At 37.1% G+C, this 27,130-nt stretch overlaps 1 protein-coding gene across 23 annotated transcripts in view; it reads left to right on the forward strand.

Annotated features, from left to right (window-relative positions):
• The window catches only part of Bend7 (BEN domain containing 7), a 141,478-nt gene that overhangs the window by 10,444 nt on the left and 103,904 nt on the right, over positions 1-27,130 (forward strand). For 16 of the 23 annotated variants that reach the window (XR_013426741.1, XR_013426742.1, XR_013426739.1 and 13 more), the window contains exons 3-6: positions 15,338-15,400; positions 17,161-17,463; positions 20,972-21,094; positions 24,643-24,911. Coding sequence is in view for 16 of the 23 variants with exons in the window: in XM_078023498.1 (XP_077879624.1) it covers positions 15,338-15,400; positions 17,161-17,463; positions 20,972-21,094; positions 24,643-24,911 (758 nt within the window). In the remaining 7 variants the exon portion in view is untranslated. Of the gene's footprint in view, positions 1-6,777; positions 6,883-7,950; positions 8,450-15,337; positions 15,401-17,160; positions 17,464-20,971; positions 21,095-24,642; positions 24,912-27,130 lie in introns of those variants that run through there. The other 7 variants (XM_078023506.1, XM_078023507.1, XM_078023510.1 and 4 more) reach the window with 3 other exon arrangements.

Here is a 27,130-nt window from a genome sequence, read left to right on the forward strand (position 1 = left end):
ACAGGTGCCCAGCAAGGGGTGAATAGGGCTGACATCCATCCTGCATCAGTTCACCAAGGAAGTGGCAGCATTTGTGTTGAGAAAAATTTGTCTCTTTGTTTCTCAGGAAGGCTTGGTGTGGTTTAGCAACTACCCATAAATGAAAAGTGTGATGTGTTGTGATATTTTATTTTTCTTACACTGATCGTGACCAAGTCATCAAAAAAAAAAAAAATCATCCGTGAAGGGCAGAATCCAAGGAGATGTATTGACAGTTTAGCCTTTTTTGGTTCCCTTGGGAATATGATTTTATTTTGGAAGAAAATAATATAGCCATCTATAAGAGAAAATAAAGATTTTGGAACAGTGTGTTTTGCATTTCAAAGTTAAAAATAGACCTAGAACATTGACACAGTAAGGCTGTTTTCCTTATAAGTTAACAGATTATTGGAGGGGACACAACCTGAGAAGGGATATATTGGCAGTAGCAGGCAGAGCTGGCCTAGAGACTGCAGAAGCCCAAACATATAACAGTTGATCTAGGGGACGCCTTTAGGCTCCTTCCAGTTTTGCACACAACTTGGGTTACTCTTTTGCCTGAAATTCTTCATCATCTAATGCTTTCAGGTGAAGACCTGAGATCGTTAGCAAGACAGCTAAGGCCGTGCATGAGCTGCCATCTGTCTGATTCTTGCAGTCTTTTCCTGACCTGCTCCTTCTCACCTTCCAGGCTGAGTCATACGAGACCACTTTGCATTCTTCCAGTGGCCCTGCTTCCTCATGTTTCAGGCCATGTGCTTTCTCCCCTCAGTGACTTCATGGATGTACTTGGAAGTCCACACTTGCCACCCCATCCTCCCTCTTTGCCTAGCTCTCTCTCCTCCCTTGAGATTCCAAGTTGATGTGCCTCCACCAGGTAGCGAGCAGATTCCTCCTCCCCTTCTGCGTAATCTGTACCTGTCCCTTTCAAAGCAAAGGAATTATTAGTTTACTTACATACATCCCCCATTAGATAGTAAACTCTCTAAGGAGATTATCTCTGTGTTCCCACTGCCCAGCACTATGCTAGTCACATAACAAACATCAATAAATACTGGATGAATGAAAGAGGAAACTGATTTTAAATTTAATAAAAAGTGCAATCAACCAATTGGAAACTTTATTATTCAGCTTTTACCTCTAAATTCTCACCCTGCCTCAGTGGTGGAAATTCATACATCTTTCTTAGTTGCTAACTGCACCCTATATATCAGAAGTGAAATATATCAACACTAACAATGGAGTGTTACTTTTCACTGTGTAGATTTCCTATTTTACTAAGTTAATAAGAGCCCCCGCCCCTTTAGTCTCTACCTCTGAAATAGGATGCAGTACCATTCCCCTATGTGTAGACTGGCCTCCACCCACCAGCACCTTGTAGACTCACATTGCACCATACAAAGTCACCCCTGGAACATTGCAATGCTGTGGCCTTGGCATATCCATTGCTGGTCTCTTGGCCTAGAGTGACCTCTACTATGTGTCTGCATGGTCTGCCTTTATTTATCTATCCAGGCCCAGCTTGAGTTCTTTCAGAACAAAACTTCTGTGTCTAAATGTTTAAATGTAAATATTCTTAGTATTCATTACTTGGCATGAAGTAGACTCTTAATAACAATTTTTAAATAAATGAGCAAATGGCATGTTAAGACATAATTTCCCACCAGTTATTATCTAATCTGAGTATGACAGTGTATTTAATTGAGTTTTCTTTTGCAGGACTGTCCCATGCAGTAGTGCATGAGGTCTTCATCCTACCTACTCTTAAAATGTTGGCAGCATAAATATACATAAATGTCAGTGGCTCCCCATCTAGATATGACAATCAAAATGCCCCCTATATGTATGAGCTACAGCACATAGTCCTTAGTAGGCCATGGTTGTGGGATCAGTCATCTTATGGAATTTAACTTTCTACAGAAAAATCTAGTTACATAACACTAATGTGGATATGTTCTGAGCCATGTGTCATTAGGTGATTTTTGCATGTGTGAACCACAAAGGGTATATTTGCAAAACTAACTTTTATGATGTTGCTATTCAATAATCTCTTATGGGACCACCCTTGCATATGTGGTCTGCAATTGCTGAAAACTTCATGTGGCATATAGCTGTGTTCCATTGCCATCAGCTGAAAACTCTTCCTTTGTTGTCTAGTCTATTCCTTGTCTCTCTCATGAGTGAGAGGCTATAATGATCCAGTTCAGCTGCAAGGCCATGACTAGAAGAGATCAAGGGCACATTCCATTGATGGTCATGTTGCTGTGCCTCCTTTCTATACAAAGGGCAGCTTATTACATGTATATTTTATAATATATTTTAAAATCATTATAAAGTTTAGACGGATTTTCTTTCAGTATTCTAGACACACAGTACCCTTGTAAATAAGAATCTATAAAATCATTCTCTTAGTATTACATTTTTCAAACATGTATAAATATACTGTGTGATTTGAGTTCCAAGGGTTTTACAATGTTTTTTACTTGGAAATCAAATTTTATATCTGAAAGGTTAATGGAGAAAACTAATTATGCTATCTGCTAACCAAATGTGTGATGAGACATTTGTCTCTGTAATTAAGAGCAAGGAACTTTTATAGTTTCATAAAATCGAATGCTACATAGAGTATTCTGTGAGCATTTGTTTGGATGAGGTGTCCAAAACAGAGATGTTTATGGATGATATAAAGTTGAACTGAAATGTAATGCAGGTGTCTGTGCATCTTACAACATTTCTCATTGTTGAGATGGAAGCCAGAAGATTAATAACTTTACTTTGTCATGATAAAATAAGTAATGTGTTCTTGGAACAGTAGTACGGTACATAAGTTACTCAGTAATTCCAAGAATTTATTCTGTTCCAGGAATAATATCCTTAACAATTTATTTTTACAGAAAAAAAATTTGATGCAACATAACAGACTATGAAGTTGCTTGTATGGTTAATGGAATTATATCTCAAATATGACTTTACACCTACATATAAAATGTAAAGAACTCCATCAAAACACAAGGTTAAGGTGCAACTTAAAAGCAAAAAGTCAGGAGACGTAGAAGTTTAGGTTCTTCTGTTAACATTAACTCATTCTCATTGCACATATATAATTTTTTCGATTACTAGCAAGACTTTAATGGGTACCTTAATATGCATTGCATAAAATATAGCTAGGGAGTTGTTGCTGCAGGACTGTTAGCTTTAGCATTTTTCCACAAGTTCAATGTTCCTTTTTGAACTCTGGAAGCAGGGCCTGGTGTTGGTGGAGATGTGTGACCCCATCTGGCCCAGATTCCCCAGGTTTACTATGGTCATTTTGGACAAGAAGCTTAGACTCCTCTCTTGTCAACTGTTTCCCACCTATCATCTTTGATGAACTGGAAAGAAGATATAGATGAGATACATTCCATGGGGAATGCTTTTCTAAGACGAAACAAATAAATAGTGGCTTCTGCTTGCCATCACCTTGTACACTCCATGGAGGAAAGAAGAATTTCTTCCAAAGATGCTTCAGATTTGGGTTTACTTCTTATAAATCAGTATTGTTGTTGTTTCCAGCTTTCCTCAATGGTATCAAGTCTGTTACTAGAATTGATTTACTTTTGTATTCAGTTTGCACATATCTATTTAATAGCCCCTAGTGCCGGGCTAGGAGATTTTAAAATCCATTAGGTTGTGATAAAGGAAAATAAGGATTCTGCGGAAACATAGAACAGAGGGACCTCACTGGATATGGACTTTTGAGAAAATGACATTTAGGCTGAGACCTGAAGGCAGAGTATAGGGGCAGCATCTTTGGAGGCCAGGATGTAAAGGCTGTCCTGAACAACTGGAAGACCTTTATTATATCTAAAGCAGAAGGCCCTCTGGCTATACATGACAGTCACTAATTAGATTCCGATTGAATTGTTCTGAAGGGAGGCCTGGGCACTGGTATTTCTTTTTTTAAAGTTGCTTAGGTGATTCTAATGTGCAGTCAGACCTGAAAACTATTACTATAGAATAAGGGGGAGATTTGTAGGTGCTAAACCTGGAGAATTGGGCAAGGAGACCACTGAGCCACGTTAGGGAGTTGGGGCTCTGTCCTAAGGCTATTGGCATTCCATAATTACATGATGTAATTAGATTTGCATTTTTGAAAGATCACTCTAGCTTCAGGTAGAATCAGTTGCAATGGAGTGATCCTGAAGGCTTTTGGTAGCAGCCCCGTATCAAGTGATAACGGGAACAGGGTGGTGGTAGAAAGAAGTGGGGAGATTCTAAAGTAATTTAAAAGTTATAAGAAACAGGACTGAATGATTGACTATAAGAGGAAGGGATAACTTCCAACTTTCTGTTTTGGACAGCTGAGTTAGTACCATTTACTAAGGTTTGGGGATGGTATGGTTGCATCAAAATACATTTTCAGATATGAGTTTAGGATTAATTTTGAGATGTTTGGGTGAGGTCTTCCAATAGATAATTGAGTGTATGTGTCTGGGCAGAGTTGTTGCATACAGATGGTCACTCAAGCCAGGAGACAGCATCAGTAGATCCAGAAAGAATGTGGAGGGCAAGAAGATACCTAGTTCAGTGTCCTAAAAATCTTGGTCTGCGAGGTATGGTGGTATATATCTGTAATCCTAATGACTCAGGAGGCTAAGGCAGGAGGCTTGTCAGTTTGAGGCCAGCCAGGTTAACTTAGTGAGACCCTGTCTCAAAATTAAAAGAGAGAGAGAGAGAGAGAGAGAGAGAGAGACAGAGACAGAGAGAGACAGAGAAAGAAAAGAAAAATAAAGGGCGGGGGACACAGTTTAGTGGTAGTGTGTTCCTGGGTTCAGTCCTCAGTATCACAAAAAAAGCAAAGCAAAACAAAACAAAACCTAGGACATTGAAGGCATTGTTTTTCACACCAGTGGGTTGTGATATATAAGTGTGTCTTGATACTAGTTTAGTAGATTGTCACTGACACTGCAACAACAACAGCAATAATAATAACAATAAAGAAATACAATAGAAAGCACTGTATACACGAAGGATAAATTCATGGCTGGGCACTGTGGCTTAAGCCTTTAATCCCAGCAACTCAGGAGGCTGAGGCAGGAAGATCACAGTTCCAGACCTTAGCAACTTAGTGAGGTCCTATCTCAAAATAAAAATAAAAAGGGCTAGGGATGTAGCTCAGTGGCTAAGCACCCCTAGGTACCCTTCCCACCAAAAAGGGTAAATTCATGAAACTTGTTATAGTTGTATGTATGGCATCTATTTATTTATGTGTATTCTAAGTCATCTATGTTATGACTCATAGTCAGAAAAATTTGCAAAGCCACTGATTTAAGCTACTGTTGCCTTAGTCCTTGGAATTTCCCACTAGTCTCTCTCAGGCAAGAATGCCACTTTCCAGGTACCTCTGAGTCCAAATTTATCTAAGTTCCTTTCGATCTTTGGAAGGAAAGGGTCTTAGCAAATATGACTCATTATTTATCATGATTAATACTATTTACATTGACGATGAACCTGTGCAATAGCATGTATATTTATTTAACTTATAATATTTTTTAAAAATTAAATGACTGAAGAAATGTGATACAGCCAATATTTAATTAGTTCATATATATAACTGGTCCATGATATAGATATGAAAATTAGCATCTCTGGGAGGAGGAGAGATTTGCACTTCTCTTTTAGGACTATGTTAGAAGTTTTCTGTACAGTAGATCAGAAGCTCAGCATTTCAAATTATATTGAAAAGGTAAACAGTAAATTATGAATATTTTATCTCTTACTGAAGGAGAAAGTTTGACTATATTACTATAAGAATTCAGAAGAAGCTCTTAACCTATAATCTTGTTATATTTTTCCTATGAATATCACCAGCCCTTGAAGAATTTGCTTATGTTTCAGAATCATGAACACAAATAAATTAATATTCCACTTTTCACAAGTTTTGATTTTTGGATTTTGTAGAACCAACAGGATTTACATGAATCAAGTTTCTAATTTAAAAGGAAATTTCTGAGCTTTGTTCTTGTTAGTTTGCAGCAGTGAAACTGAGTCAGAATTCATAAACACGAGTTGGTCCAATGAGTTTATTACTGCCTCCATGGTACTTAATTAACTAGGTGATTAAGGTGCCAGATAATTCAAAAAACACCCATTTCATGCCATGGCAGTTCCCTGGACTCACCAAAATTTGTTTGTCTCATGAATGGAGACTCTGCCAACTTTCAGCTAGTTACTTGAGCAGGTTGATAGAGTGATGAAGCACATAGACCTAAGAGCCTGATGTATCCAGTTCAGATCTCTAATGCACAGTCTTGTTTCCTCCTTGGTAAAATGTATGCATCAGTGTTGGGTACTCTTAGGTGTTCTCAGGATTAAATGTAGGCAGAGTGCTTGCCAGAGAGTCTTGAATGTAGTAAGTGCTCTATAGGTAGCTTTAGCCCTTCCCCCCAAGTATATCCAAATTATTTTGTGTGTTTGGTACTGGGGAATGAACCCAAGGGTGTTCTACTGCTGGGTTACAACCACACTCTTTTTATTTATTTTTTATTATGATACAGAGTCTAAGTTGCTGAGACTCACCTCAAACTTAGTCTTCCTCCCTTAGCCTGCCAAGGAGCTGGGATTACAGGCATGTACCACTGCATTTGGGCATCCAAATTCTTTTTTAAAAACATATATAATGACTTTCAAGAGAAGATCCTAGGCATGTATTCCAGTGGTTGCAGAATATGCAACATCTCAGCATTCTCCTTTCATAGATTTCTTTGCTATTCTCTCTAGCTACCTGTTGATCATACCTGCCCAACTTCATCAAGATGGTTTTATGTCCAAAGCTGTCAGAATTGTCAGTACCTGTTGTTTTATACATAGCTTCAAAAAAAAAAGGTAATACATATTCATTTCAAAACCATATTCAAAGTTAAGATTTGTGAAGTTAAAAATAAGATATAAGCTAAAAAGTATAAGACTCCATCTTAATCACACTCTCAGTGTTAATAACATTGGTTACAAAATATGTGTGTAATATGTATTACAAAAAGAGAAAATGGAGTTAAACTTTATAATGTGTTGCAACTTTTTTTCCACTTAACTGAATTTCCATTTATTTCACTCACATTGAATGTCAAATTTAAGCCAGGCACACTTGGACCCAGGTGTACAATAGTGAATAAGATAACCTTGATATCAGCTTTCACATACTTTCAAATTACTATACAAGAATCTGTTTCACTCTTTATAGATATATAATTATGTACTATAATTTCAATCTACTAATGTACCATAATCCATTTATCTAATGCTCTATTGGCAAATGCTGGAGATGTTTCTAGGTTTCCCTAGTAAGATGCTGCTGCAGTGAATATCTTTGTACATATGCCATGGTACTTGTTAGAATATTTCTGTAGGATAAATTCTTATAATTCTACTCCAAAAGATTTTGCCCAGATTATATTCCTATCCACAGCATATGAGGATGACTATAACCCTGTACTTTCACCAAAATGGACCTTATAAATCTATAGTGTTTATCAAATAAAAGGATAAAGAATTTATTAATTTTCATTACATTAATAATTAGAGACATAAAGGATATCAGTTATTTATTGATAAATTATTTCTCTTATAAAAATTATATATTTATGCCCCTTTCCCAATTTTCTATTATTAGTATTCCTTGTTGTTCATTTATAAGACCTCTTCCATGTGTTTGGGACTTGATTATTCTTGAACATTGTTTGAAGTGTGGTTTCAGACGTAGCCACTTTAAATGGAGATGACATATACTCATCAGAAGAAGATTGAGTAGCCATGTTATATTTATTAAAATAAAACTTCATTTTCCACAATATAAGAACATTTGAGAGAGAGAGAGAGAGAGAGAAATAGATAACCTCTGTAGTATTTGGCTCGTTCTAATTGTGTTATATCATTCTCTTAACCAAAAAAAAAAAAAAAAAAAAAAAAAAAAAACCTTCATTGATTTCCTGTCACTTGCAGAAAAAGTCAAGGTCCTTTTGTTTTTGACTTTTCACCATTCATTGCCTTCACTCCAGCTAAGTTAGCTTATTCATGCTGCCCACTTGGTTTTTCTCTGCCCTCAGTCCTCCTCCAATGCTGTTCCCTCTTTTCTCCTCCCCAGAGGAGGAAGTACTAGCACCTTTTATTGGTCTCCTCAGATCTGACATCTTCATAAATCTGACTAAAAACTTCCCAGTTTATGATGATCTCCTTCTCTCCTTGACTCTTTGAACACTTGTCTCTCATATGATCTCTTATGCATTTGTCATAGATTACTATGGTTTGATCCCTTCCATCATGGACACTGGGAGTGTATTCCTAGAGAGCACGGCTGGTGATAGTACAAAACCTGACTGACAACTACCAACCCTCCCCTCTATCATGGCCCAGGCCTCCCTCCCACTAGCCCTGTGCTTTTTCAGCTGACAGATGTGTAAGTGTAACTGTGGGTACGCAGAGTTGTTCAGTGTTTGTGGGGAAACTACTCATCTGGGTGGGTGGCTACTTGTTTTAAAATTAAACACAGAAACAGAGTGTAGTATAAACTTGCATATGCTTTTTAAGATAAAGCATAAGAACATCAAAGAAAGTTTTTGTTGCTTATTTTCTTCCTGGACTTTGTACCATGCTTCTCATAGATATTTATTCTCCTTTGTCCTTCAGTGTTCTTTGAGGGGAAAGTTGGAAAGAGCATGACAGCCCACTTTGAACATCTGTTTTCTTCCTTCATTTCCAGTTTTCCTTTGCTCATTTTGAACCTTACTGCTGATATCATACCCTTTTGCTCTTTTTGCTTTGAAGGCCTGTTTTCCAGGTAGCCCCACAGGCCCTTCTCGTTAAATACTAGCATTCTGTCAGTACCTGCCCTGGCTTCCCATTCCTCAGCCTCTGACCCTGGCTGCCCATTTGCTGGAAGCAAGGGATCGCATCCTAGACTTGTTTGTGCATTCTTCTTGTCTCCCATGCTGGACTGTAAGCTACTAAAGGGAAGAGACTCTATCTTATGTTTCTTTCTTTTTGGGCCACACAGGTTCCATATTTAGTACTAGTATAATAAATATTTTTTGAATGGGTGAATGAACCTGGTATTATCTAAATAGACTTGAAAGGAACTTAATTGTCCTCTAAAAGTAGATACTATGTATATGCTGGGCTGCTTAGTTATTTCTCACCTACAACTTACAGTGTATTAGGGTCCTCAAACATGGCAACACAATTGTAGTCTAGATGTTTCTTATCATAACATTTGAGTCAACCAATTAAATGATTCCATAGCCACTTCTTTGCCTCTTTCCTTTCCAGTGGCATTTAGATTATGTTGTGTGGAGCCCTTGGAATTCTTGAATATATTCCAAGGACAGTTTCAGGAATCTGAGTTCTGGCACACCCTCTCTAATAGAGGTTTACTCTTATTTATTGAAGTTTCACTAAGATTGCATTTGAAAAAAAGGATTCACTTGGAAAACTGTTGATCTGTTCCATTGTCTACTGCTTTTCAGACCATTTTTTTGCTGAGTTAGAATCCCAGTCTTGCATGTTCCTTGTAAACATGGCCGCTATCACTGAAGGCTGCCAGATGGGACCTTAATAACATTGGCATAGGTCTGGAATGATGTGTCAACCTCAGGTCCTCCCTTAGTACAGAGTCTACTTCACATTCCTTTTCTTCTAACTCGTTCAGATTTGTGATGAAGAAAGCTGTACCTGGGCATGAAGGACCCTGTCTCCTTTCTCTTGTCCTTTCCTCATTGCTAGCATTTAACAAGCTATAGCTTAATCTTTCCTAAAACATGGCCAGCCTCTGCTGATTTTTGAGAGGAAATATTGTAGACCATGTAGCATAATCCTGTTCCTCTTATTATTTCCCACTGATAACTCAACTTCTTTCTGTTTATGCTAACATGCCATTACCTGATAAACGCAAGGAGTTGTAATGCATTCTTTTGAAAACTATACTCACAGCATTGTGCAACCACCAGTCTCTAGTTCCAGAACATTTTCATCATCACCAACAGAAATACATTCTTATTGTAACCTCTTGTGCAGACACTTATGCACTCTGATGCTAGCTTTTATGAACTGGATGAGAAGCTCTTACGGACATCTGTTGCCTACCCTCCAGCTGGAAGCTACATTTTCAATCTCCTTTTTCCTTATTGGTAAAGAACAATGTCTTACTCATAATACCCTATAGTATATTTGAAGATAATTAAGTCACTCAATAGCCATTTATTTCTTAGTAAAACAACTCAACTTCTTTAACTTTACCATGTTCCTTTAAGCACTTTTGTTGGATTTTTCATTATCTCCTCAAGTTTCTCCATGGCATCTTTAAAATAGGACAAAACTGGACATGGTGCAATAAAAATCTGACAAATACTGAGTGTAAAGCAGGGCTTGTACCCCACTTCTTTAAAATTCCACCAGTTTATTCTGCTAAGATAAGACCCCCAGCATGATACCCCAGGGTAGTGCTTGATGTTGGGTCAGTCAGAATGAGGAGTGGTGCTTATAACTTGCCTCAGGGATTAGGAGTTCCAGATATATACATTTGACTCACCTTGCCAGCTTGGAAACAAATGAAGGCATACATCCTTTAATATTTAAATGCATGTTTTTAGCCCTCTGCATGCTAGATTAATAAAGGATCTAATAGCACCCTGGGAGGCGTCCTCCAATTCCTGGAATTGTTAGTGACTCTCAGAGGCTTACTCAGTCCAGAGGGGCGAGCCAATTAAGGGAATACTGCTACATGGTCAACTATGTACTCCATAGTTGTATTTCCAAGTGCCTAATTATTATCTAGGTTTTCTTTATCAACACAAAACTCATGGGGTTGGGGTGCAGCTCAGTGGTAGAGTGTGTGCTTAGCATGTGCTGAGATTCTAGATTCAGTCCACACACACACAAAAATGAGGCTCATTATATCCCCACTTTTCTGCAACCTTCTGTTTTCTATTTCTCTGATGGCTCTAGTATTCATTCAGTCACCTGAGCTGGAAAGCTTGGAATTATCTTTCATTGATTTTTCTTCCTCACCACAGCACTCCACCCCCATCTACCTGTCCCCACTAGCTAATCACCATGCCCATTTGATTAAACTCCTTCAGAGTCTTCTTTCCATCTTCTCTCTCTACTCCTGCTCCCCACACAAATCCTGATAAAGATTACTATTGCCATGTAGACTTTAGCAATAATATTCTACTGGATTTCTGTCCCCACACCAGTTTTTGCCAGAATTGTTTTTGTAAAGGATGTATCTGATTATGCTGCATAACACTCATGCAAGGGAGCTGCAGGGAAAACAGCATCCTTTGGGAAGTCATGTTTTAACTCAAGGAAGGAAGCAGAAAGTATGTGCAGATATTAGGGCAATCTGCTAACTAGAGTTTCCAGGCATATGGTTAAAAGAAATAAGGGTCAATAGGATGGGGAAAATAAGGTTCATTTTTCAGAGCAGCAGATCAGTATAAAGGGATTGGGGTAAAAGATGTTGGGAGATTTGGAGGAGAGTACCTTTCACTTTGTACCTGATGATCTTCATATCCCTGGGATCTGGGAGGTGCTCAGTGAATGTTTGTTTAAAAATTTATTTCTGGTACCTTTTCACTCTTTCCTGTTAATATATTTTTTGTTTACTGCCTTAGTGTTGCACTTATTCTATTGACTTCATTTTGTTTTTGATAAGCCATTTATTTCTTTCATATTACTTATTTGTAGGGCAAAGAAACAGTGACTGTTATTCATGTGTCTTCATAACAAGAAAGCACACATAGACAGATGTACAATGTTTATTTACAACCACATTCTGTATGTTGTGTGTTACCACCTAATTCTTTCATCACTTGGGCTATGAATAGTCAGGTCCCTAGTAGTGTATCCTTCTTTCGTGGCCAAATGAAGGAATACTGTATCATTCCATAATACTTATCACATGATGCAAAACTGTGTATCATTGAAATTCTTTTTTTTTTTTTTTAGAGGAGAGGGAGAGAGAGAGAGAGAATTTTTAGTATTTATTTTTTAGTTCTCAGCGGGCACAACATCTTTGTTGGTATGTGGTGCTGAGGATCGAACCTGGGCTGCACGCATGCCAGGCGAGTGCGCTACCACTTGAGCCACATCCCCAGCCCCCCATAGAAATTCTGTTTAAAGGGAAATATGGTATTGAAATTCAGTGACAAGTAGAATCCAGCGTCCACTCTTTTCTAGACCAGTCCATAGAGTATGATCACTAAACTCCCTTAAGAATTAAGGGATTGGGGTTGTGCCTCAGTGTTAAAGCACTTGCCTAGCATGTGTGAGGCAGTGGGTTCAACCTTCAGCACCACGTAGAAATAATTTAAAAATAAAGGTATTGTATGCATCTACCACTAAATTATCTTTAAATTCAGTTAAGTTTGTTTTACCAATAATGTAGCAACATGGCACAGTTCTGTTAGAGCAAGGTTTTTTTTGTTTGTTTGTTTTTTTTTTGCTTTTGCTAAACATATTTTGCCTAGAGTTGCCTGTAAGTGAATACATAGATAGGCTTGGAAAGAAATTAGGAAAAGTGAACAGGGTTCCCTCTAGACTTCTATTGCTCTAGACAGCTCCTCACTCGCAAGAGTTTTTTTTTTCTCCAGATATCTATATGGAGAGAAGAGAGTGACTAATTAAAACTGGGAAGACAAAGAGAAGTAAACTAATACTTCAGATCTGTCTTGTATGCTTTCTGCCGTTTTTTGAAAATCAAAGAGCATGGCCTTCACTGTTAGAGTAACCCTTTTTCTGAGGACATATGTGTCTTTTAGAGGCATTAAATGCTCCATTTACATGTTGAAAACGTGGAAACCTGTAGCCCTCCTAGCTACTTCTGCATACCCCTTGGGTTATGTGTAGCATGAGTCTGGTTCAAACCTTCTCTTTATGATTCGGGAAATTGAAGTCTGAGAATACTGAATGTCTTATCTCATAGCTAGTGGCAAGTCAGTACAGTTGAGAAGTAAGTCCAGGTCTCAGAATACCTGCCCAGCCTTCCCATTGTACCAACTAACATCTGTTTTCTGAAATTCTGTGCCTCAGCCTGTCTGTCTGCTTTGAGCACCCACTGCCCCCAGTTTAGTAGGCTGACTCAGCTGACTCAGTAGGGAACTACTTTAGTCTTTGGGTCACATTTCTAACCGTCTGCCCTCTCTTTCCCAAATGTTCGAAGTAACTACCTCTTTCGTTCTCTCTGAAAAAGCCCACCAGACCCTGCATAGGGGCCTGAGTTGCAGGACTTCCTCTATTCAGGTGATATCTTCAGGGGTGATGGCCTCAGTGCCTCCCTCCTTCCTTGGCTAAAGGAAATATGATTCCATTAGGCCCAAAGACCATTCTCGAATGCCCAGTTGTCCTCTAGGGAAGCCCAGCCTGTCTCCTTTAAGAAATTTGCGCCAACCAACCCTTTTTCAGCCTTCTCCATGATCTCTTGGCTTTCCTTTCAGAAGAGACATAGTCAACTATTATAGTTTACTATTTTCTTTCCTTTCAAATGTCTCACAGCAAGACAGACCTTGGGCTCTTTCCTGTGACATCAATCATCCTTGCTTCTAGTCTTCTGCCATCTTCTTTCACAGCTCTGCTTGGTCCCCACAGGTCATGACTTCTTTTATGTTTTGCCTTTAGAAGACATGTTTCTGAACACTGGAGGAGCAGCCCACCTACCCTAGACTCTTTCTTTATGTCTGTTGCCTTATTTCCTCATCTCTACCTGCAGCTTCAGAGTTTGGTTGTCAACATGAAAATATAAAAGTTATGCAAAACTCAGGTTGTATTTTCAGTCTTGTAATTTTCATGGGCTTAAGTTTTAGAACTCCAAAACTAAACTTAGGTTTCACAATTCTTATGACTTCTCTTTTTCATAATGGTAGAACTTTATCATAGAATTCTATCCTCAGAGCATATGTGGAACCTTGGACAAGATATACAACCCTTTTCCTGTGATGTATAGGATCAGTGTGCAGAAGTAAGCTGACACTGGCTCAAGAACCTGTGTCCTTACAGGGAGCCTCAAGAAAAAGGAGAGGAAAGGCAGCCAGCCACCCACTAGCTTGTACCCCTAAAGATCAGCCTATACATCCCCTTCCCTACATTGTGACCAACCTAACCAAGAGTTGAGGGTGGAAACCACACAGGAAATATGCTTCCTCTTGCCCATATTGTTCTGTTAACTAACCAGGAAAGTATATGTTTTGATGCTGAAATTACCACCACATTTACCTATAGACTTGTTCCAGAATTCCCTTAGGAACTCTTCCACCTTGCTACATTTTTGCAAGTTTAGGAATCCATGTTTTTTCTTTATTCATCACTGTTCAATATTAAAGAAGAATTAGGATTTTCATTACCATTTTTAAAAATTGAAGGGGTTGAGGATGTAGCTTAATGGCAGAGGGTGTGGTTAGCATGAGCAAGTTCCTGGGTTTGATCACCAGCATGCCCCAAAAAAAAAATGAAGATATTTATTTCAAAATAGGGTGTAAAAGTTCCTTATATAGTATCCAATAATATAATACATACATTAATAAATATACAACTAGATAATGCAAATACCTAGGTTATTCAACTACCAGTTCTGAAGAGAAATCTAGTTTATATGAAGCTAAGTGCATTCAAATATCATTACGTTATATGTTTACTTGCAAGAGCTGTTTTTTCCTAATAGACACTTTCTTTTGACCTTTTTCTGTAGATTTAAATTTTAAACATTTAATAAAATGATTGTATGAATGTGTATATGTATCAGCATAAGACTTTAATTCTCAAGTCAGATGAAAACTTTTTCTTAATTTCTGCAAGGATACTGGCTTTTTGCAAAGTTTAAGAAGATAATACAGAGCCAAGATGTAGCTCAGTGGTAGAGCACTTGTCTAGCATGAGCAAGACCCTGGGTTAGTATTTAAAATAACTCCTAACAGGTAACAGTATCTTCTGATAATAATATTGGTAGAAAATTTTATATCCATATGATTTTATAATCCTCTTTACGTCCAGTATAGAGACCTTAAAGAAAAAAATGACTAAGGGAAAAAAATTTTGTAAGTAAATGGAAAGAAAAATCTGGAGATTGGTTGTATCACAGTGTAAATACCCTTAACTCTACTAAAAATGATTCAGATGATAAATTTTATATTAGGTTTGTTTTATAATAATTTAAAAAAGAAGTAAATGTAGGTGAAGTGTCGTTTAGTCTGTTACCTTTTACATGAAATTACAGTGTTAGCACTGAAGTGGAGGTGGTAGTTGTATTTGGGCAGAGCAAGGAGGCTTGACTTTCACCCTTTTGGTGTTCCTATAGCCAATTACCTGGAGTGGTCAGGGATTCCTGGGACATCCTCTGACTGGTGTGATGAGAGTGAAGGTACTAGAAGACAGTCTCCTTGCTTGTCATGCTGATACTCACTACATCTCTGTCTCCTGTTATCCTCTCTGAAAGTGATGTCTCCACCAACAATGTGTCATCCTGAAGGACATCTGCTGGACAGTAGCACTTATGGTGTGCTCTGCAGCCCATTGTCAAAAAGTTGCATCCCAGTGAATAGCATGCATTCTTCTTTGTTTTGGCACCTGCCTCCTGAGGTTAACATAGGAGCATGTGGATGGTTGTGGCTGAAGCTAGGACTCTAACCTTCTAGTCCTGTCCTTGGTCTTCTGTTTCAGTCAGCTTACTTATGACCTGACACTGTCATTCAGAAAATGCTTCCAAAGAGGGATTTGAAAGTTTGTCCCCAGTGATGCTCACTAAGGAAACCTTTTTTTCATAAGAGTACTTGTCCAGAAAGGGATTAAAATGAGATTCATCAGAACTATGATCAGTGTCTTTAGACTACAGCCAGATTTCCTGCCTTTAACTTTTTTTTATTGGTTGCTCAAAACATTACATAACTCTTGACATATCATATTTCATACATTTGATTCAAGTGGGTTATGAACTCCCATTTTTACCACGTGTACAGATTGCAGGATCACATTGGTTACCCATCCAAGTTTTACATACTGCCATGCTAGTTTCTGTTGTATTCTGCTGCCTTTCCTATCCCCTTCCTATCCCCCTCCCCTCTCCTCCCCTCCCATCTTCTCTCTCTACCCCATCTACTGTAATCCATTTCTCTCTCTTGTTTTTCCTCCTTTCCCCTCACCTTCTCTTACATGTAATTTTGTGTAACAATGAGGGTCTCCTTCCATTTCCATGCAATTCCCCTTCTCTTTCCCATTCCCTTCCTCCCTGCTCTATTTTGAGTAGCCCTCCTTATATCAAAGAAGACATTCGGCATTTGATTTTTAGGGATTGTCTAGCTTCACTTAGCATAATCTGCTCTAATACCACCCATTTCCCTGCAAATGCCATGATTTTGTTATTTTTTAGAGCTGAGTACTGTTCCATTATGTATAAATGCCACATTTTTTAATCCATTCATTTATTGAAGGGCTTCTAGGTTGGTTCCACAGTCTAGCTATTGTGAATTGTGCTGCTATGAACATTCATGTAGCTGTATCCCTATAGTGTGCTCTTTTTAGGTCTTTGGGGATAGTTTGAGAAGGGGAATAGCTGGGTTGAATGGTGGTTCCATTCCCAGCTTTCCAAAGAATCTCCATACTGCTTTCCAGATTGGCTGCACCAATTTGCAGTCCCACCAGCAATGTATAAGTGTGCCTTTTTCCCCACATCCTCGCCAGCACTTGTTGTTGTTTGACTTCATAATGCTTCCATTCTTACTGGAGTGAGATGGTATCTTAGGGTGGTTTTGATTTGCATTTCTCTGACTGCTAGAGATGGTGAGCATTTTTTTTCATGTACTTGTTGATTGATTGTATGTCCTTCTCTGTGAAGTGTCTGTTCAGGTCCTTGTCCCATTTGTTGATTGAGTTATTTGTTTTCTTATTGTTTAATTTTTTGAGTTCTTTATATACTCTGATTATTAGGGCTCTATCTGAAGTGTGAAGAGTAAAAATTTGTTCCCAGGATGTAGGCTCCCTATTTACCTCTCTTATTGTTTCTCTCCTGCCTTTAACTTTTTTATGAATTACTAAGTTTATGGAATCCATTTCCAAATAAGGGGGTTTTTTAGTCTATTTTTATTTATTAATTTACAGTGCTAACTTTGGCTCTGTTTCTATTAGGAGATGAAAGCATGGAAATTAAAAAACAAATTACAGGGATGAGAAGATTACTGAATGACAGCACTGGAAGGATATATCAGCGTGTTGGCAAAGAAGGAGAAAAATTAAAAGAAGAGCCCCAGGATTTGGATTTAATCTGGCCTCAGCGTTTGAACTCCTCTGCTGAGGCCCCACAGAGCCTCCATTCTTCTTCACGTGGTGTGTGGAATGAGCTATCACCTCAAAGCGGGCAGTTCTCAGGGCAGTATGGCACCCGTTCTAGAACCTTCCAGAGTCAGCCCCACACCACTACAAACTCCAACGGTATGGTTGCCATCAATCATTCAGAGTTCACTTGTGGGGTTTATCCTGGCTTGTTTTATCTCTAAATATTCAGTCAGTTTTCTGAGATCAATTTATTAAACCCCACCTTAGTTAACCACCTTCACTGATTTATTTTAAAAGACAGGGAAGACGTAAAGAAAAAAGTATATTAAAAAAACTCAGAACTGAGAATCAGGGAAGACAGAGGTGCTGTGTTAGACATGAAGATTCCCTAGTAGTAGTTTCAGCCCCTTAAGAAGTTAAAGTGGGGCTGGGGTCGTATCTTAATAGTAGAGTGCTAACCTCGTATGTGGAAGGCACTGAGTTCGATCCTCAGCACCACATAAAAATAAAGGTATTGTGTCCATCTACAACTAAAAAAGAAAGAAAAAGTGATCATCTCTTGACAAACAGTTGTTATTGCTACAAAAGCTCCACTTTATCACTATAAGAAACTTCCTGGTCATCTGTTGTATTATTAATGTAGCTTTTTGCTTCTTTCTTCATGTTGCTTTATTGTGAGAAATAATGAGAGGGAGACTGAGAACTTTTAGCCTCTTGTGTGACTTCCCCGCTAACTCCACTCCAGTGCTGAATCATAGAACCTATATTTTATAACTTGCTTCATTAGCACTGAAAAGTATTCCTTTAAAGTAAAATTTCCTTAATTTAAAAATCCCTGATTGTTAAGGGGAAAAAAAACAATTTTTTTAAGCTTAAGGAAAAAATTTATGCTTTTCTTGTTCATATAAATTTTTCATCCAGTGACATTGGATATTATTTGTTTATAAGTTTTGTATAGATATATAGTTTTTACATAGATAAAAGGTATTTTCTATTTCCTCAAAAAATTAAGCATTTTCTTCTATTATTTTCATTCCATGATATCCGTCAAGAAAAAAAGAACTGTTCTGAATTTTTTTTTTTTAAACACAATTCTCAATACTCAGTTCAGGGACATGGAAAACCATCCTCAGACACTGACAAGGCAGTGAGGGACCCCAGAGATGCATGGTGTCTTTTCTCCCTCTCACTATTACATAAGCCAATGTCAGGTTCACATGTGGGTGTGAGGTAGGTGGCTCGTTAAAGACTCCTCCAAGCAAATAAAAAGTCTCCCTCTAAAATTAGAAAATTATGTATAATAAACTGAGAAGGGTTGGTTTTGTTCTATTCCCCTGAAAAAAATAGTATTTAGAATAGTGCCTAGGAATATTCTGTAAAGCCCTTTCAACTAACTACTGCTGTGGAAGAGATAATAAGAGAAATAAAATGTCCTTTGGTATATATGAAATTGGTGAGCCTTACATAGGTAACCTTGGGGCAACAAGAATTCTGCTTTCTAATCACAATAAGGATGGTGGATTTGTTTGGGGAATTGTTATTACTGTTAATAAAATTTACAAATATAAATTTTTCCCTGTAAGCTTGAAAATAGATCTTTTTGTGCTTATTGTTTTAATACTTTCATTAATAATGCTTTATACATTTGACCCTTGAATAACATGGGTGTGAACTGTGCAGGTCCACTTATAGGAGGACTTTTTTATTTTTTTGAGATTTGTAACAATATGAGAAAACTTGCAGATAAACTTTGTAATCTGCAGATAGCAAAACAATTTAGTAAAGGTAGATACATAATGAATACATAAAATAAATGTAGGGAATAGTTTATTTCATAACTTGCTACCATAAAATAAACATACATGTATTATAAAAATATTAAAATTTATCAAAACTGATACACATGAACACTGAGCATGAAACTACACGTCTTTATGTACAGTTGAAAGAAATGTAAACAAATGTAAAGATGCAGTATTAAATCATAATTGCATAAAATTAACTAATACATACTGTACTAGGCATAATTTTGTAGCGGACTCCTGTTGCTACTGTGGGGAATAAAAAATTAGAGGGAGACAGGCATGGTGGTATGTGCCTATAATCCCAGCAGCTCAGGAGGCTGAGGCAGGAGGATCGAATTCAAATCCAGCCTCAGCAAAGGCAAGGCACTAAGCAACTCAGTGAGATGCTATCTCTAAATAAAACACAAAATAGGGCTGGGGATATGGCTCAGTGGTTGAGTGCCCCTGAGTTCAATCCCCAATACCAAAAAACAAAAAGTTGGAGGGAAATGTTATAACTGAATTTTCAACTGCAGGGTAGTCAGTTCCCCTAAACCCTGCTGCATTGCTCAAGAATCACCTGCATGTATCTGTTACTACTTTGGTATTTCACTGGAATTATTTGCAAATTTAAAGTTGTAACATGTCAGTTTGCTACAATTTTGAGCTACTTCAAACATTATCTTCTAGCATTTCATGGTTTTGCAACAGTGAACTTTTTAATATCCACAAACAATGCATTTTATATAACTTAAATTACATCTAATGTATAATAAAACATACTTTTGGAACAAAATCTTAGAACTTACCTCACCCACCTTTCAGAAAACTTGAATGGTAGCTGTCTTTTAAACTTCTTTCTTTTGTCGGGGTGAACATTGATCTTGGAGGGTACGCAAGTCAGAGTTCTTTGCTAAGTGTGCCATTTTATCCCAAAGTCAATAGGGAGCCTATATTTGTTTATATATAAAGCAAACAGAATAAGATAGTCTTATTAAGGCAAATATTATATTAAATTTAAATAGTGAAAAAGAGACTGGGCCATGTATGTACAAAATATCAAAATAACTCTACTATCATGTATATCTAAAAAGAACAAATAAAATAATAGACTAGGGTGTTGCTCAGTGGTAAAGAGCTTTCCAAGCAGGCACAAGACCCTGAGTTCAATTCCCAGCACACGTGAACACAGACGCACATGTACACACACAGAGCAAGAGAGTAGTATAGTGTAGAGACTGTAAGAAATGGAAATGGGTAAAAGATTTCCTATTCTACCCTGCTCGCCCACCCTCCCCACCCCTGGCATACCCGAGCAGTGAGTATTCTACAATTTTTTATGTATTCGCACTCTTCACTTTTTAAATGACATGCTTATTATTAAAACTATTTTTAATAGTTTCACTCAATATGAACTTTGATATCATACACAGCTACCAGTTGTTTTTTAAGGCTATTCTCAGAGCTAGTTTTTTGGGGTTTTTGTTTTTTGTTTGGTTTTTTTGTTGTTGTTGTTGTTAGTTTGTTGTTTTTGTTTTTGGTGCAAAGTAGCCTGAGTGTGTTTATAGTGACTTTTGGGGTATTGTTATCTGAGACTAACTGGTCTGACAGTAGGGAGGCCTGCTGTGGCAGCTCATTGTGTGCATGTGTTTATGCAGGCCCTGCCACCTGTGACACAGTAAGCATCTCATAATACAGAACCCTCAGTAATTAGATAAATTCAGACCCAAAATTTAGGTTGTGAAAATTATTTGGTATATTTCCTCAAGCACAGTTTCAAAATAATTGCATATGTTTCAAAATCCTGTCAAGATCCTTTCTCTTTATAATTTTGTTTGTTTGTTTGTTGGGAGTATGCTATTCTTTTCTTTCATGCTTAGGAGAACTTCCCATGGTGAATTCGTCAGTTGGATCAAACTGCTGTACATGTAACTGCCAGTCAACATTGCAGGCCATTCTCCAAGAACTCAAGACCATGAGGAAATTAATGCAAATTCAAGCAGGTACAAAGATCAGGCCTCTGAACGTGTCCATTCGTTAATGTACATCTGACATCTTCAATTGGGATGTTCATTGCTCTTTTGTTACAGAATCCTTCCCACCTTGTGTCTTTTCAAGTGTCCATTTTTTATGCTTTTTTTTCCTACAGTTCTATTTTTTCTTTTTGTTAGCAAATCAAAATTTTTATTGTCCCTAATACTACTCATATGCTTATGTACATTTACTCCATATACTTCATCCTACAATCTCCTGGTACTTGACAAATGTCAGTTAATTAAATTCTGGAACATACTACGTGAAAGAGCCCTTTAGGAAGTACAGTCTTTGCTATTGAAGCTGTTCAAGGATGTGAGTAGTTGAGAAGTGTTGAGCCACAGACTCTGCCTGTGACGTTTCTCTCTCACCTGCAGGATGTAGAAGCTCAGAGACACCTCACATCTGTCCCCTTCATTTTTTGACACCTTTTGTTTATTCTCACCGCCATTGGACAAGGTGAAGAACAGAAAAGCAGCAGATATGTAATTGGGACTTGGATACCCAGTTTCTCCTATCTAGCTGTATGACTTGTGAGCTTCTCAGTTCTCAATCTGTAAATAGAGTATTAATTTCTAACTCACAGGGTCGTTTTGATATCAGGAGATAGCAAATGAAATGAACTTCATAAAGCATGATGCAAGCATGAGTTTCTCATTAGTGCTTTTAAAGAAAAATACCATGAAGCATTTTATAGAAGTCTGGAAGTCAAGATCTTCATTTAGTGGATTATTTTCAAATCACCATAACAAAGAAAATCAGATTTTTTTGGTCAAATGTACAAAAACATAAACTATTTTATCAAGTCTTCTCTTTTGTTAGGGGAAACTACTGGCTTGATAAAAGTTATAATAAAGCAGAAAAATAGCACAGCCCCATTATGATTAGTGTCCTACTCTTTCATCATAGTAGTGTTTGGAAGCATTATGGCTCAGAAACTGTTCTTGGTGCCATTGAGTGAATTCTAGTAAAAACCCTAATATTAATTGATGTGGTTTAGATATAAAAAGCTTAATACTTAGACATATCAGCCATCTAAAATACATTAGAGTAAGGCGAGCTAGAGACTTTGTGAAAGCAACATCTTTTTAATGCTGAATTTGGTCTTATCCCAAGGCAAAAATAAGCATTTTGCTTAGGTCAGTAAGCATTTGACTCACCTTGCTCCACGACAATAATCTGTGTCTTATCAACCTGGCAAAGGTTAACATCTTCTAAAGTAGGGCTTCAGAAAGAAAGGTTACTTTATTATTACTGAGATTCTTTTCTCAAAGGAAGAATCTGTTAGCACTTAATAAAATATATATATGAAATTATAATGATTTATTTTGTTACTTAAGCTCCTTACTACTGAAATGGCAGACTACAAATTGCAGTCATTTAAATTCTTGACTGAAGCCTTTCTAGAATCTATTAAGTAAATGCCACTTTGTCACCATGTTTTCTTTTCTGAACCTTTGCAGATTAGGAAGGTAAACAATTCCAAAGCTGTTGATAGTGCAGAGGATAAACTGAATAAATTACACTCCTGTAGTTTTCTTAAACTTTAAAATTTGTGTTGTATGGGTAGACGTACTTAAGGTTTATTGGCTGTAAGAATTAGATTTAAATTATATTTTGAAAGTTTCACCTGTATTTTAATGAACAGTCAAGGAGTAAGATCAAGTTAAGATCCAGAAGCCAGAAGTGGGAGCTCTGTCTAGAATTGCAAAAGGAGAAGGAAAACTCATATCATCCTCTGTGTTCTGCAAACCAAAAACATTTTCTCTTTTAATCTGAAATAGTGGGGCTTAGGGTTGTGGCATAGATGAGATTGAACATCACTTTGGGGGTCTATTTGACAGGCCAGAGCTAGCCCGGAATAAACACAGAACAGAGAGAAGTCTTCAACTCTGGCTGCATGTTAGAACCACTGGAGGAGCTTTAAACATTAACATGGGCTGGGGCTGGGGCTCAGTGGTAGCGCACTTGCCTGGCATGTGTGAGGCATTGGGTTCAATTTTCAGCAATGTATATAAATAAATAAAATAAAGGTCTATCAACAATTTAAAAAAATATACATATATATGTATATATGTATGCATGTGTGTGTGTGTGTATATATATATATATATATATATATATATATGTGTGTATACACACACATATATTAACATGCCTAGGACCCACTCCAGACTGGGCTGTTCATTTAGTCTGAGGTGTTTTTTGGACTGGGATATTTTTTTTTCGGTTATTTTCAATCTTTGTTTTTGCTTTTATTAAACTCCCCAGTAATTCTAATATGTTTAAACTCCACAGTGATTCTAATATGCAGCTGAGGTAGAGAACCAGTAAGACTAAATACTACATAAGTGGTCAAACTACTTTTCTAAGTAGTTGTTTCCAATACTTATAACTTGTCTTCCAGTCTGAAGATGAGAACATCAGAATTAAGTGTAAATATTCTTTATTTTCAGACTGATAGGAAAGAAGTAAGAGGATAAGATCCATATCTATCTGCATATGAACACAGTTTTTACTTTGCTTTCATTAATAGGTTTCTTTCTGCAAAAAAAAAAGCAGGCATATTCTGTGGTCATATTTAAGAAACCATATTAATATATGAGGATTTGCAATTCAGGCCATATTTTTCTATTTCACTTTCCATCAGAATGTTTTTAAATAGCTAACAGTCACTACTTCTCAGAATGCACCTGTGAAAACCACCTTGGCTTCCTTAAGTTTCTGTCCAATATGATCACTTAGTCCTTATATAGTGCTTTTCATTTTTGGAACTCAAATTGTTTCTGGATTTTAATAACCTGCCCGACTTATATAGAACTATATTATTCCTCTTTTCAGTTATGCAAAACTGAGGTGTAGAGAGGTGACCTAAGTTAAAACCATATAACATGGTGCCGTGGAGATAGTTGATATGCCCAGAATATTTGATGAGGAAAGAGTTCCCAGGCCTGCTCAAGTGACCAATAGGCTTTTCCCACGGGCTTACTGGTCCCTATTACCAAATCCTTCCTTTTTTCAGTCTTGCCCAAATGATCATCATTGTTCCAGCTTGTCAGTCTGGACACCTGTAGATTGTTGGCAACTGATCAGCCTAACTCCAAATGACAGCCAGCGTGTTCCTGAAGTGGGCTTACCAGAAAGAATGGATATCTATACCTGAATTTAAGTTCCAAAATTCTTATTTATTTTTAAGTGTCAGATGATTTATGAAGATTGCAGGTTTTCTCATAGCTCTTAATCCTTTACTTTGTTGAAGCCATCAGTACCATTATGTTGCAATGGTCTACTTCTGGAACAGGGTTTTGTTCTAGGTGTTTTTCTGCCCACAGGGCTCTAAAGTGCACCCAGCCTATATTTGGTAACCTCGAGGTCCAGAGTGAGGCTTATTTGGGTGTGTATCATCTTTGAAGGACCTCACTACAGTATCAGTTTGTAAATCACAGAGATAGATGGGGGTAAGTTTTCCTCAGGTAGACACCAGTGCCCGTACCATATTTGTGTTTATTGTTCACAGTTGGAACTCAAAACAGACAACAACCCCCAATTTCCCTTATATGCTCCCAGCGAACTGCTGTGTCACGCAAGAGAAATAAAAAGAAAAAAGTGCCCCCAAGGACGGTTGAACCTGTTACTGTGAAACAGAAGCCCAGTGTGTTAGACATTGAGAAGAAGCCAGCAGCAGGGGCCTTGGAGCACTCTGGTCCCCAAGCCTCAGAGCTCACCTCCACCAAGGACAGCCATGTCCTGGGATTCGGCATTGTTCTTGAATCACCTTCCTCAGATGTAAGTTGATGTTTTCTGGCTGCTGACTGTATCGGATATATCTCCCAGGGATTCTATAATATGAATATGCTTTCTCCTCAAATAGTTCTGCCTAAGACAACTAGAGGAACTTGGAGAATACATGTGAGAAAGAGGAAAAAGAAGACCAGTAGTAATTTTCCTGCCTAGAATTTTCTTTTTTGAAAAATTCATGCTGTATTTATTTAAACATGTTTCCATTCTTTATCTCTGAAAGAAGAAGGGTGATGGTGTAAATAATCTGCTCACTAATTTCTTTAACATTTTTAATTTTGAAGTGGCAGTTTTCAATTTCCTCAGTGTAGAAAACTAAAAGAACATAATTAAATCCTTTGTAGATGGGCATAAATGAACAGAAGCATATAGATAAGGTCATACCTTTCTGGAAACACAAACTAATAATAAAAAAAGAAGCAGTAGTGCTAATTCTATTTTATAGATGCAAGCTACACTGCTAATTAGGTGGCAGTGCCATGTCATTTACTTGGTATAATGATAGGTTAACATTCTGCAAAGGTTTGCTATTTTAATATCATAGCTTGAATGTTGTTGCAGTCCAGGATGTTGGATTATATCTGAGATAGCCATCTGACTGGCTGTTTTATATTCATAGACCGTAAAATGAATTTCTATCATAATGTGCTGTATTTGCCATTGCATACTCTACTTACAATATCTTTATCTAAGTACACTTATGTTGTGAACCCCAACTTGTTGGCAGAGTTCTTAAAATAAACATGAGTGAGTGATCTGTTATTATCAGATCTAGTAGGAATCAGATCCTGCTGAGAACTCCCCCAGGTCTATATAGGACTGGAGTTTGGCCCTACCTTTTAAACTTTAAATAAGAAACAAATTGCTATTTTTTAAGTACTCTCTTTCAAACTGAAGGATTGCTAGCATGTATTCACACTGGGTCTTTAATAAAGGAAGACAACCAAAATAATCATTTTGTAACTTTCTTTTTTTTGGTTCTGGGGATTGAACTCAGGGGTACTCAACCACTGAGCCCACATCATCAGCCCTTTTTTATATCAGTCTCACTGAGTTTTGAACTCATGATCTTCCAGCCTCAGCCTCCTGAGCAGCTGGGATTATAAGGCTTGCTCAACCACACCTTGCTCATCTGATGACTTTTTAAAAAAATATTTACTTATTTATTTTAGTTGTAGTTGGACACAATGCCTTTATTTATTTATTTATATGTGGTGCTGAGGATCAAACCTAGGGGCGAACGCTCTACCGTTGAGCCACAACCCCAGCTTCATCTGATGACTTTTTAGAATAGAAAATCATTTATCCAATCCTTGATATTGAGGTATTTTTAAAAAATGTATAAGCAGGGGCTGTGGTTATAGCTCAGTGTTAGCACACTTGTCTAGCATATGTGAGGCACTGGGTTCAATCCTCAGCACCACATAAAAACAAATAAATAAAATAAAGGTATTATGTCCATCTATAACTAAAAAAATTCTGTTAAAATCTCTAAAAATAATTTTTAAAAATTTTAAAAATAATCATATGCTACATATGTTAGGAAGTTCTTCTAAACATTTAATTTTTAAAAATCACTAATAATTCTACCCTGATGTCTGCTCACTTTATTATATCATATTTTTACTGCAACTAAGGGCCTGGTTCAAATCCCAGATAAATCATAAATTTGGAAACAAAGATAAATTATTCTACAAAATACATTTAATCCTAATCATTATTCATTATACTTTCATTTTTCCTTAAATTTTCTAATTTCCTTAAATTTTTAATCCTAAGCATTATTCATTATACTTTCATTTTTCTTAAATTTTCTAATTTTAGTATTAAGAACAACCCATGTAGGAGATGATGTACATCTAATACTAATGACTGAAATTTCTCCTTTCATTATTTTTAAGCTCCAAATGTACTTTAGAGATAAATTAAAGAAGATCTGATAAAGGCTTTGTGTACATTCATGAAATAGAATTTTTATTATCTTTACCAAAATCAGTTTTATGATTTCACTTACATATTATATAAAAATAATTTACTTCGTATTCATGATTATTTTTGTTAACAAGAGCTATTAAATTTGATTAAGCACATTCAGAATTATCCATGAAAACTCAGGTGTTGAAAATCTCTTTAAAGTAACTTGCTTCTAAAGAAAAGCAGATTATCTATATGCATACTGCCTTTACATTATTCAGCTGATGCACCAT

Source organism: Ictidomys tridecemlineatus, chromosome 10 (genome assembly GCF_052094955.1).
Source record: "Ictidomys tridecemlineatus isolate mIctTri1 chromosome 10, mIctTri1.hap1, whole genome shotgun sequence".
NCBI lineage: Eukaryota > Metazoa > Chordata > Mammalia > Rodentia > Sciuridae > Ictidomys > Ictidomys tridecemlineatus.